General features: G+C 39.2%; 1 protein-coding gene across 11 annotated transcripts in view; it reads right to left on the minus strand.

Moving 5' to 3' along the window:
* Positions 1-13528, minus strand: part of ELOVL7 (ELOVL fatty acid elongase 7) — a 70633-nt gene that overhangs the window by 22601 nt on the left and 34504 nt on the right. For 9 of the 11 annotated variants that reach the window (XM_064376001.1, XM_064376002.1, XM_021670193.2 and 6 more), the window contains one exon: positions 2521-2711. The exons of the other annotated variants lie outside the window; for them this stretch is intronic. In XM_064376001.1, coding sequence (XP_064232071.1) covers positions 2521-2711 — 191 coding nt within the window. The remainder of the gene's footprint in view (positions 1-2520; positions 2712-13528) is intronic. 11 annotated transcript variants of the gene reach the window in all.

The raw sequence follows: 13528 nt of genomic DNA on the forward strand, positions 1-13528 counted from the left end.
AACATTTAAGAGCATTCTAACAGCCTGTGGAACTTTTTATATATACGTCTATACTCCAGACTAGTAATAAGAAAAATTAGGCCAGGCCCAGTGGGTCACACCTGTAATCCCAGCACTTTGGGAGGCTGAGGGAAGCGGATCACTAGCGCCTAGGAGTTTGAAACCAGTCTGGGCAACATGGCAAAATGCAATCTCTACAAAAAATTAAAAAACTAACCAGACATGGTGGCACATGCCTGTAGTCCCAGCTACTTGGGAGGCTAAAGTGGGAGGATCGTTTGAGCCTGGGAAGGCAAGGCTGTGAGCTAAGATTGTGCCACTGCACTACAGCTTGGCTGAGAGAGCGAGACCCTTTTGGGGAGGGAGAGAGAGAGAGAGAGAATGAAATAAAAGAAAGAGAGAGAGAGAAAGAGAGAATGGGGGAGGGTGGGAGGGGAAGAGAGAGAGAAAGAAAAAGAGAAAGAGAGATAGAAGGGAGAAAGAAAGACAGGACGGAAGGAAGGAAGGAGAATTCTAAGAAAGAAAGAAGGGAGGGAGAGAGGGAAAGGAAAGGAAAGACGGAAGAATTCAAAGAAAGAAAGGGAAAGAAAAAGAGAATTCTAAGAAAGAAGGAAGGGAGGGAGGGAAAGGAAAGGAAAGAAGGAAAAAAAGAAAGAAAGAAAAAGAAAGAAAGAGAAAGAGAAAGAAAAGAAAGAAAAGAAAAAGAATTTCCTGAATTCAAAAATTAATAATTCATATTTGGCAGGTAATTGCTGAAACTGACCCATAAGTAACTCAAGTATTAGCAGTAAATGAGAGTCAGAAAGTCTCAAATTCAGATATTTTAAAACCTTCTTTTACACTGTATTTGATCAAGTAGGAATCAAAGCTGACTGCTGATTCTTTCGAAGCCCAAGAAATATATTTGGGGACATTACAATCAATGACAAATCAGACACAGACCCTAAGAATTTGAGAACAAGAAGGGATCTGAGAGACTATTTGTTTCAATCCTGTCTTTATAAAATGAGAGAACTGAGGCCCAGAAAGATGAAGTAACTTGCTAAAAAACAGGCAGCCAGTCAGTGGCAGAACTAGAACTAACTAGTCCCTAATCTCCTGACTTTCAGATATGTTCTTATCCCTTACTACAACACGCTGTCCCATAAGATCATGCTAGGACCTTGTGTCTTCTTTGCTCCCATCTCTATCACTCTTTCCCTCTCAGTTGCTCATACTACTGAAGGGACAGTAAGAGTAGCCTGTGAGTTAATTTTGAAAATAAAATAGGAGAAATGGAAAGCAGCAGAGTGAGTCTCAACTATAGGGAGGTCTGTGAAAAATAAGGCCGGAGTAGATTTTTTATTTTATTTTTTTAAGACAGGGTCTCGTTCCATCAGTAGACATGATCATGGCTCACTGCAGCTTCGACCTCCCAGGCTCAAGTAATCCTCTCACCTCAGTCTCCCAAGTAGCTGGGACCACGGGTGTGTACTGCCACACCAGGCTATTTTTTTTTTAAGAGATGAGGTTTCCCTATGTTGTTGAGGCTGTTCTCAAACTCCTGGCCTTAAACGATCCTCTTACTTCAGCCTACCAAAGTGCTGAGATTATAGGTGTAAGCCACCACACCTGGTCAGCCAGAGTAGATTTAAAGTGATCAAATCTGGTGGATCTGTAGCAAGAGTCAGGTCAGAAAAATGCATGTGGAGAGACTATGGTATCAGGAGAGGTCAGTGGGGCCATATTGGGCCCTTGTGAGCCCTAGTTATGACTAAGCACAAGCTATGCTATAGAGAAAGTTAATAAAAAAGGATGATGAAGCCAGCCAGAGTTGGAAAAGAAGCAAAGAATCTCAGAAAAGAACACTGCGGGTGGCTGAGGCATGTTAATAGTACAGGGGAAGAGAGAATTCGTGAATCTGTTTTAGGGTCCTGGAAGAGCCTCATCTCTCTTATCGACAATTAAGGAACAGTAATGAATTAAAAAGTTAATGGGAAAAAAAATTAAGTAACAGGCTCCCTCACCTACTGCTTTACTAAGTCTATACTCTCTGTCCCCACAAAGCCCAGCTAAACCAACCAAAACAGTCTACCATCCTATAGTTCATCAGAGTATCCAGAAACCGCAGGTTTCTACCATGATGATGACAACTCATTACTGAGTCAAGATGAACTCTGATGTCAGACAGACCTGGGTTCAAATATCAGCCCTCCACTTAACAGCTTCACTACTTTAGTTATGAGTTTTCTCAAAACTAAAATTTATGGATTCCCTTCAATCATCCATTAAGGCAACTATGTACAAATCCATGGACTAGATGTTAATTTTTCTCATTGTCTGTGAGATAGATTATACTGAGATCCTCAAATGAGTTTATTATTTGGTCTATACCTAATACTATTTTGGCAAATACCTGCTCTAGTGAGATCAGTTTCTAAATTCCTTAAATTGCAAAGGTTACCCTTTTAACAGAAAACACAGTGACACATAGAAAGACTCAGGTAAAATTCTCTCATTAGGAATACTGAAGACACTTGCCTCATAACACATATACACAGAAAACAGTACTATGAATAAATTGTACGTTATCATCACTTTCTTGAGTTCAAAGGGCTTGCGATTTTCCATGAGCTTTGGTCCCAGAGAAGTGACAAAATAGACATACAGTCCTAGGAGGATGGTTTGCGGCAAAGGCGAGGACATGAGGAGCCAATCTTCAACTCTTGGATCTAAGACAAAAACAATATGTGAGCACACACCTGCTTAGCCAAAGGATAACTAACAGCAACCAACATTTCTTTAATTGAGCACCCAGATCGTACCATTGACTGTGAGCTATCTGGGCAATGATCACTAGTATCTTTAGAAAGATGAAAAAGAAATCAACAAGAATAAGGAAGTATCCTGCAGCTAGAAACAGTGGGACTCTCAACAACCCTAGGCCTCAACAGGCTAGGGGAAGTAATAGTGACCAGAACCCAAAAGGAGAGAGTGACTTGGAGAAGCCCTCCTGGAGAGGAGCTGTGTTATGTACTGATTTCCTACATGATGGGATTAGTGCCCTTATAAAAGCCATCCCAGGGAGCTCTCCTGTTCTTTTTCCCCATGTAAGGATACAATGAGAAGATGGCGGTCTGCAACCTGGAAGAGGGTCCTCATCAGAACCTGACAGTGCTGGCAACCTGATCTCAGACTTCCACCCTCAGAACTCTGAGAAATAAATTTCCATTGCTTATAAACTAGCCAGTCCATGATAATTCCTTAGAGCATCCTGAGTGCACTAAGACAAGCTTTGACTGCCATTTAAGGGATTCAGCCAGACCAAGACAATTCTGTATGTATGGGGCCAGAGGAATAGATACCCCAACTCCACTCTCCTCCCCCTCTCCACTGGCTGGACCTAAGCAGAAAGCAGAGGGCAGGGGAGCAAGCCCAAGGATAGTCTTCATGGGTCGTTCTCCAGGGCCCAGCACAGGGTGCCAAGGCTATCTGAAAGAGAGAACACCCAGCAACATCCCACCATGTGTCTATAGCTACTATTAATATCTTAGAGTTTATCCATCCACATATTCTTTTATTTATTAAAAAAAGTTTGTGTTTGCTGCTTCTTTTTTCCTTCCCCAGGAATTCTGGTACACTTCCACATATATGGTATCACAGAATCACAGAATAGAAAAGGAGCTGAGCATCCTTTAAGTAGCCCAAGTATGGACTTTTGGAGTCCGACATGTAGGCTAACCACTGTGATATTCTGAGCAAAAAAATGCACTGGTCTCACAATTGTAAACAAAAACTTATCTGCTTACTGCCAGCTGCAGGCTAGCAGAGATGGATAAATAACAAAATTACAACTCAGGACAAAATGTGATTAAGTCTATAATTGCTAGTAGTTCAAGTGTAATTTTACTAAATGTCCTCATGAAGCCAGAGCATTATGAAGGAAAGTAAGTATGGATAAGTTTCCAGAAGGATCTGACTCAAAATTGTGCCATGACTAACCTCAGGATGCTAACTACTGTCACTTTATCAATTGGAAAAGAAGGGTAGCAGCTCTTGTTCATTTAAGCTGCTAATGATGTGTCGAGTACTGACAAATTCTGAATACCCTGCAAGTGTGAACTTCCACTCAAAATTTCCTCAGTAGGACTCTACTACTGATAACTCACTTGGCCCTAATTTTAGCGTTAGAGTGCTTACATTTGACCATCACTGTGCATTGCTGATTATTCTGCATTCAAATAAGCCTCCCTCAAAAATACTGACAGATGCCTCTGTCTCTAAATAAATAAATAAATAAATAAATAAATAAATAAAGCTAAAGAGTCAAGAGTCAGCACCAGACTGGATCCCAGGACATTTAAGAATTTAATATATGATTAAGGAAGCCCTATAAACAAGCAAAGAAGGAAGAGATCTTCAACAAATGTCGATAGGAAAACTGACTGCTTGGGAGAAAAATGAGTTTGTTTCTTCTCTTATATCCTATACAAGCATGTTCCAAACTATGCATGGAAGCAAGCTATTTAAAGACTTTCTACAAAGAGTGGGGGAGTACTAGAATGCTGGGTTAAACAAACAGGTTGCATTACTGTAGGATTTCTTAATGCTTCATGTTCACCATGAATTGCCAAGATGGGAATGGTAGTATGACACATTCTCCAAACTTATTTGGCCACAAAACATTAACTTTTTTGTAGAATGTTATTTAACATCTTATGAAACTAATGTTCTGTGGAACACAGTTTGTAAATATAGCCATTCACTAAAATAAATTTACAAATTAAATGACTGAAGATTAGGTAGTCAGACATACAAAGCAGCAGCTAGTACCAATCCTACTGAAACTATTCCAAAAAATTGAGGAAGAGAGATTCCTTCCTATCTCATTCTATGAAACTAGTATCATCCTGACACCAAAATCTGGCAAAGACACAACAATAACAACAAAAGAAAACTATGGGCCTATATGCCTCATGAACATATATGCAAAAATCCTCAACAAAATACTAGCCAGCTGAATCCAGCAGCACATCAAAAAGTTAATTCACAAGGAACATTTGCTATGGGTCTGTATGTCACAAAGGAAGTCTCCATAAATAAAAGTTGCCAAAGAACCATGGACCAAGGGAAAAAATTAAAACTGATCAAACTTTGATGGATTTCTTCTATAAGTGGGTAGTGCAAACCTTAAATACATGAAGATCTTTGTATTAGACATTCTTGCACTGCTATGAAGAAATACCCGAGACTGTGTAATTTATAAAGGAAAGAGATTTAATTGACTCAACACAGTTCTGCATGGCTGGGGAGATGTCAGGAAACTTACAATCACAGCAGAAGGCACCTCTTCATGAAGTGGTTGGAGAGAAAATGAGTGCCAGCAAGGGAAATGTCAGACACTTTAAAAAACCATCAGATCTTGTGAGAAACAATCACAAGAAAAGCATGGGGAAATTGTCCCCATGATTCAATTACCTCCAACCAGTTCCTTAAAAGACATGTGGGGATTATGGGAACCACAATTCAAGATGAAATTTGGGTGGGGACACAGTCAAACCATATCATTCTGCCTGTGGCCCCTCCTAAATCTCATGTCCTCACATTTCAAAACACAATCATTGCCTTCCCAACAGTCCCCCAAAGTCTTAACACATTCCAGCATTAACTCAAAAGTCCAAGTCCAAAGTCTCATCTGAGACAAGGCAAGTCCCTTATGCCTATGAGCCTGTAAAATCAAAAGCAAATTAGTTATTTCTTATATACAATGGCATACAGACACTGCATAAATACACCTGTTCCAAATGGCAGAAATTGGCCAAAACAAAGGAGCTACTGGCCCCATGCAAGTCCGAAATCCCATAGGCCAGTCATTAAATCGAAATGTTCCAAAATGATCTCCTTTCACTCCACATTTCACATCTAGGTCATACTGATGCAAGATGTAGGCTCCCACAGCCTTGGGCAGCTCTGCCCCTGCTGTTTTCACTGGCCAGAACTGTCTGTGGTTTCTCCAGGTGTACAGTGCAAGCTGCCAGTGGATCTACCATTCTGGGGTCTGGAAGATGGTGGCCCTCTTCTCACAACTCCACTAGGCAGTTGCCCCAGTGGGGACTCTGTGTTTGGGGTCTATTTCCCTTCCACATTGCCCTAGCAGAGGTTCACTATGAGGGTTCCACCCCTTGCAGCAAACTTCTGCCTTGACATCCAGGAGTTTCCATACATCCTTTGAAATCTAGGTGGAGGTTCCCAAATCTCAATTCTTGACTTCCGTGCACCCACAGGCTCAACACCATGTGGAAGCTGCCACAGCTTGAGGCTTGCCCACTCTGAAGCCATGTAGTTTGGCCACTGTTAGCCGTTCCTGGAGCAGCTGGGATGTAGGACATCAAGTCCCTAGGCTGCACACAGCAGGGAGGGCCCTGGGCTCAGCCCAAAAAACTATTTTTTCCTCATAGGCCTCCAGGAGTGTGATGGGAAGGACTGCCACCAAGGTCTCTGACATACCCTGGATACATTTTCCCCATTGTCTTGGTGATTAACATTCAGCTCCTGTTACTTATGCAAATTTCTGCAGCAGGCTTGAATTTCTCCCCAGAAAACTGGATTTTCATTTCTATTGCATCATCAAGCTGCAAATTTTCCAAACGTTTATGCTTCTTCCTCTTTAACACTTTGCCACTTAGAAATTCTTCTGCCAGATACCCTATATCATCTCTCTCAAGTTCAAAATTTCACAGATCTCTAGGGCAGGGGCAAAATGCTGCCATTCTCTTCCTTAAAGCATAGTAAGAATCACCTTTATTCCCAAAAAGTTCCTCATCTCCATCTGAGACCAACCAGCTCAGCCTGAAATTCATTGCCCATATCACTATCAGCATTTTGGCCAAATCTATTCAACAAGTCTTTAGGAAGTTTCAAACTTTCCCACATTTTCCTGTCTTCTTCTGACCCCTCCAAACTGTTCCAACCTCTGCCTTTAGCCCATTTCAAAGTCAATTCCATATTTCTGTGTATCCTTATAGTAGTGCCCCATTCTCTGCGATACCAATTTACTGTATTAGTCCATTCTCACACTGCTATGAAGAAATATCCAAGACTGGGTAATTTATAAAGGAAAGAGGCTTAATTTGGCTGGGGAGGTTTAAATTTGCTTGAGGGGGCCTCAGGAAACTTACAATCATGGTGGAAGGCACCTCTTCACAGGGCAGCAGGAGAGAGAATGAGTGCCAGCAGGGGAAATGCCAGATGCTGAAAAAACCATCAGATCTCAAGAGAACTCACTCATAATCACAAGAATGGCATGGGGGAACTGCCCCTGTGATTCAATTACCTACCACTGGGTCTCTCCCATGACAAGTAAGGACTATGGGAACTACAATTCAAGATGAGATTCATATTATTATGTCTAGTTTTTATTGCTAATAAAATAAAAAACTAATGAAAACAATACTAGCTAGGCACATGGCTCACACTTGTATTCCTAGCAGTTTGGAAGGCCAAGGCAGTTGGGTCACTTGAGGTCAGGAGTTCGAGACCAGCCTGGCCAACATGGTGAAACCCCCATCTCTACTAAAAATACAAAAATTAGTCGAGTGGTGGTGCATGCCTGTAATCTCAGGTACTTGGGAGACTGAGGCATGAGAATAGCTTGAACCCAAGAGGTGGAGGTTGCAGTGAGCCAGAGATCATGCCATTGCACTCCAGCCTGTAGAACAGAGTAAGACTCTGTCTCAAAAAGAAAAGAAAAGAAAAGAAAAGAAAAGGGGCCGGGTGCAGTGGCTCAAGCCTGTAATCCCAGCACTTTGGGAGGCCAAGGCGGGTGGATCACGAGGTCAAGAGATCGAGACCATCCTGGTCAACATGGTGAAACCCCGTCTCTACTAAAAATACAAAAAATTAGTTGGGCACGGTGGCGCGTGCCTGTAATCCCAGCTACTCAGGAGGCTGAGGCAGGAGAATTGCCTGAACCCAGGAGGCAGAGGCTGTGGTGAGCCGAGATCGCGCCATTGCACTCCAGCCTGGGTAACAAGAGCGAAACTCGGTCTCAAAAAAAAAAGAAAAAAAGAAAAGAAAACAATACCAAAAGATCTCTGGAAGGTTGTTACATTACCAGCTTTGCATGGCAAGAGTTTAATTGACTTCTGTTTTTATTTTTGCTTTATAAACAATTTCAAATGATTCTATTATTAACAGTCATCATACATATGGTTAGAAACTAGCTTAACTGTCAGTAAAAGAATTGCCAAATTAGAGATATGTTTTATTTTATTCTTTCATTGACTTAGGAGGGGGAAAAATCAAATGACATCACTTCTCTGTTCTTCCTCTGGTAGCAGCAGAAAGAAAATAAGCCAGGAAAAGCATGCTGGGCTGGCTCAGGAAGCAGAAGGAAATAATTTTAAAATAAATAACGTTTCCTGTAATTTAATATTTTCAGCACACACCTTAAGTCCTGTACATGACTTTCAAGTTCTACAGATAAAAAATAATTATGGGAAAACTGGTTAATTTAATTGGATGTTATTTTCAAAGTAAATAATAAAACACCAAGCTTTAGAAATTATATTTCAGCAAAACTCTGGAGTCAAGACAGTCTGCATTCTGATCCTGGTTCTCCCACTGGCTCACTATGTCACCTTGGACAATTGACTCACCTTCTCTGTATTTACTTTCCTCATCTGCAAATTGGGCTTAAGGCGTGTATTTCATAGAGGATTGAGTTATCATATGCAAAGAGCCTAAGTGCTCAATAAGCTTGATACTGTTATTATAGAAGATCTCAATTCTGTTAGCAGAGCCAAATTGCCTCTACAGTATTTAAAAGTCAAATTGCAGAAAACAGCCTTGGTCCAATTGAATCAGAATCCCAGGACATGGTTTCTATGCATCCATTTTTTTAAATGGAAAAAAGACCTAACATTTCTCAAAAGAAGACTTACAAATCGACAACAGATAGATGAAAATAATGCTCAACATCACTAATCATCAGGAAAATGCAATTAAAAAAAACAAAGAGATAGTATCTTACACCTGTAAGAATGTCTGTTATCAAAAAGACAAAAGATAACAAGTGCTGACAAGGATGTGGAGAAAAGAGAACCCTTGTACAATGTTGGTGGGACTGTAAATTACTACAGCTATAAGGAAAACCACATGAAGGTTCTATAAAAAACTAAAAATAGAATTACCATATAATCCAGCATCCCACTAGTAGATATATATCCAAAGGAAATGAAATCAGCATATTGAAGGGATATCTGCACTCTCATGTTCACTGCAGCATTATTCACAATAGCCAAGAAGTAGAATCAACCTAAGTGTCCAACAATGTGTGAATGGATAAAGAAAATGTGATATCTGTCAATCTAAAGTTATGCCTGTCTCAGTTACAGACCTGTAGATATACAGATAGAAATAACCAATTGGCTATTATTCAGACTTAAAAAAGAAAATCCTATCATTTGTGACAATATGGATGAACTTAGAAGACATTATGCTAAGCAAAATAAACCAGGCACAGAAAGACAAGACATGTTACCACTTACACAGGAGTCTAAAATAATCTAAAATAATCACATTTATATAAGCAGAATAGAATGGTGGTTACCAGAGGCCAAGGGACTAGGGGAATAGGGAGATGTTGATCAAAGGGTACAAAGTTTAAGTTCAACAGGAGAAATCTCTTTTTGAGATTTATTGCACAGCATGATAGCTAGAGCTAATAATAATGTATATTTCAAAATTGTAAAAAATTAATTTCAAATGTTCTCACCATAAAAAGATAAGTATTTGAAGTGATGGATATGCTAACTAGATTAATCATTTTAAATTGGATACATATATCACAACATCACTTTGTACCCCATAAATATATATAATTGTAATTTGTAATTTGTCAACAGGCAACAATTTGTTAAAGCTGCTAAGGTGACCCTGATTAACTGTCACAGTTAGGAGCTAGGGGTCTGGTGTGAGACCAAGCTTCCTCCCCTGTATTTAGGGCAACAACACCCCTCACTAGGTACTCTTCAATAGTCTTTTATATGATTTCACTGCCTCTTGATCGAATCTGCTACATTGATTTCCATGCAATTGTCAAATTCATTTTCTAAAAATCAAGCTATCCTTAAATTCTTCCTCTGCTTAAATTAGCTCTCCCTTACTGAGCAAATAAAATTGCTTAAATTAGCTCTTCCTTACTGAGCAAATAAAATGCAAACTCATTAGGATGACACTCATGACTCTGGTCATTGTTCACTTTTCTGGCCTTCTCTCACAGCAACAGTTATACCTTTCTGAATAGAGAGTCCACTTCCATATAAAGTAGTGGGCATGTTACAGAGAGTACCAATGCACCTGCTGGGTGACAGTTAAAGTTAATTCTGACTCCATCTATGATCCCATTTGGGATAGTGAATAGCAACTGTTGGATATCAGGGGATCTGTTCTTCCAAATAGCTTCAAAACTGTTTTAAAAACTGCACCCAAATCTACTTGATTCCTAAGTTCAAATAATCAGAGTTCAGGTAGAAAGGCACACCTCTATCTGAAGTATTAGTACTGAAATTAACACTGAATTTATGAGAACCACTATAAGCCTTCAGAAAAGGATGATCGCTAAAGAAACTCGAATGTTCTCTGTATCATTACATAAGTTGAAAAAGTTCGGTTTGGGCATGAGATACTCTGTCTTCCCCAGAAACAAAAGACTAATGGGGTGGGGTTTCATGTACATTCTTTTTGGCATGAGATTTGGTTTAAGTGTCATGAGTAGAGCCACGATAGAAGCAGAGGATGGAAGCCAAGCTGTCTGACAGTCTTTACCCCAATAATTACCAAAGTTCTGATTTATCACTAGCTTAATAATTCTTTTCTAAGAGTGTCCCAGAGAGAGAGCACAGGGAAAGTAGAATGCCACATACATAGAATGTTAATGAGCTTTTCCATCAACTACTTGTAAAAGAGTATTCTCTTCTTAAGTAGCACATACTAGCTCAAACAGTACACCTTTAAGATTCCAAGTACCAATAAAATGAAGAAGCTGGAAGGAAAAGCAAACATGTAACTTAAGTGCTTTTTGAAGTACTAAGGTTCAGAATGGCAGCAATCTTACTCATACTCCATCTTCTTGCAAAAAACGATCATGACTAAGTTTGAAAAGTCATCATTTCTAATCAAATACAAGGAAAGTTGTATTTTTAAACATTTACAACTTTTTCATTTCTCCATAATCCAAAATGCTCCCATAGCATTATTTCAAAATCTCACATTTCACATCTAAGAATCCTAATAAATCCTCTTATTGCTAAGTATTAATTAAACCATTTTTTATTCTGTAGCTGTGGAATTTTTCCATATGAAATAACTATGGATAACCACCACTTCTCTAGGAATCAGAACCAATGAATATCAGTAAGTTTCCTTAGGTTACTCAGGATTAGGGCTAAAGCCAAGAATACACTTGAAATTCTTGGCCCTTGGTCATAAGTTCAGACATTTCCAGGGTGAGCAAAGTAAAACTGGACTAAGATGGCCATAAATGATTCCTAATGGCTCTCAGAGATCAATACTACACTAAGTAGAAGGAAAAAACTTTCCTGTTACACCTCACAGGGTTTTCATAAAGCTGTATATCTCAAAACAAAACATTTTAACCCTTTTAGACCATGGCTGGGAAAAAAAAGTAAAAAATTTTTTTTAAGTGATATGCTATATGAAGAGTATTTTCAGATGAAATCTATTCTCCGTAACAACAAGCACCACTATCTATGTTGGGATACTTCCGAAATAGCAGAGCACTTTCATGTATGGTATCTGGTAGCTGGTAGATGCTATTCTCACTTATGTTTTGCTAATAAAGAAACAAAGACTCACAGCCGATAAATAATGTGTGTAAGGTCACCTAGCTGGGCTACATAAGTGTCAGACCTTAAATCTAGGTCTTCTCACTCCACATCCCTATACCCTCTCTCCCCTCCCAAATCTTCAAATAAGCGTAACTTCAAATACAGGTATTCTTTGCCTTCTTCCTGCCTCTCTTCCCTCAACTTCCCTGCACCATTTGCAATGCTGTTTCCACGTCTCTCTTCACTCCACATCTGATCTAATTTTACTCAACAATTTCAATGTAGGTATTCCTAATAAAAACTAAGGAGTTGATCCATGGATAAAAGTGGAACTGGAATTCTAAAGAATTTCATAGTGAAGCATTTTTAACTTCTAGGACTACATAGATATTTATCATTGTCTACATCTATTCGGCTCTTCAGTTAGGTCATTGATTCTCTTGGATTCTAGGAGTCTCCTGGATTCTTGTATTTGGGATAGTGACATCAAGAATTGGACAGCAAGAGATCTGCTGTTCCAAATAACTCTATTTCAAAAACTGCACCCAAATCTACTTGGTTCCTAAGTTCAAATAGTGAGAGTTCAGGTAGCAAGGCACACCTCTCTTTGAAAAGCAATGAAAATTAGTATTTAAATTAATACTGATTTTTATGAGAACTACTGTAAACCTTCAGAGAAGGATGACCCCTTAAGAAACTTGAATGTTCCCTGTATTATTATGTAAACTGAAAAAAGAAGAAAAAACGAAGAGGAAAAGATAGATATAGTCACTATGTTTTCCTTACCACAGTGAAGCTTCTCTATGAGATACTTACAAAGAGCCTTTGCATTCCTCAAAGGAAAAACTGTTGGAAACATTTTTAGTGAAATAAATTTGGTCTTTAGCAGTTTTGGTCTTTGCAACCAAGAAAGCTGCAAACCATGAAACAGTGGATCTTTGCTGAAATCATTGTAAATTTGAATATAATTTCAACTGTTGTAGGTGCCAAGAGGTGATGCATTTCCTCCCTGAATTCAGTAGACTTGCAATTTCTGGTTCATAGGTAAGAACCAACATAAAGTAGTGATGGTGGTGAGTATGTACAGCTCAGTATCTCAAAAATAACTCAAATGCTAAATGCCGGAATACTACAACTAATAATCAGAACACATAGATTCTAGTCTTTTATGCCATCAACTAACCATGACTTTGAGGTCACATTTCTTCAACTGTAAAATGAGGCATTAGCTTCGATGATATCTAAGATCCACCTCAGCTCTAAGATGCTCTGATTCTTTGTCTGTTTTTGAAATTTTACATTTGTTCTGCTTTTAAAACTTTAAAAAATGGTTATAAAAGCAACACACATTTGTTGTGATTTAAAAATAGCAGACAAATATAGGTAAGTGAAAATTACCAATGATCCTACTACCTAGAGATAACTGCTAACCCCCATGAAAGAAATGTATGGGGTATTTTATAACCTGTTTTCATTTAACATATTTTAAACTTCTTGCTATGGCATTCAATGTTCTTCTAAAACATTGACTTCTAAAATAAATGGTCAAGGGCACAAGGCAGGCATATCAGAATCACTCAGGGGTGTCCTAGTCAGTTGTTCCCTGGTTTTTCTGTTCCCTGTTCTCTCTGATAGGTTCCTGGGGGCTGCGACTCTTTCATTCAAGAATCACCATGGACAGGGCCATTGTTGGCAGTTAC

This window comes from Aotus nancymaae, unplaced genomic scaffold (genome assembly GCF_030222135.1).
Source record: "Aotus nancymaae isolate 86718 unplaced genomic scaffold, 86718_ANA_hifiasm-v0.15.2.pri h1tg000014l, whole genome shotgun sequence".
NCBI classification, from domain to species: Eukaryota; Metazoa; Chordata; class Mammalia; order Primates; family Aotidae; genus Aotus; species Aotus nancymaae.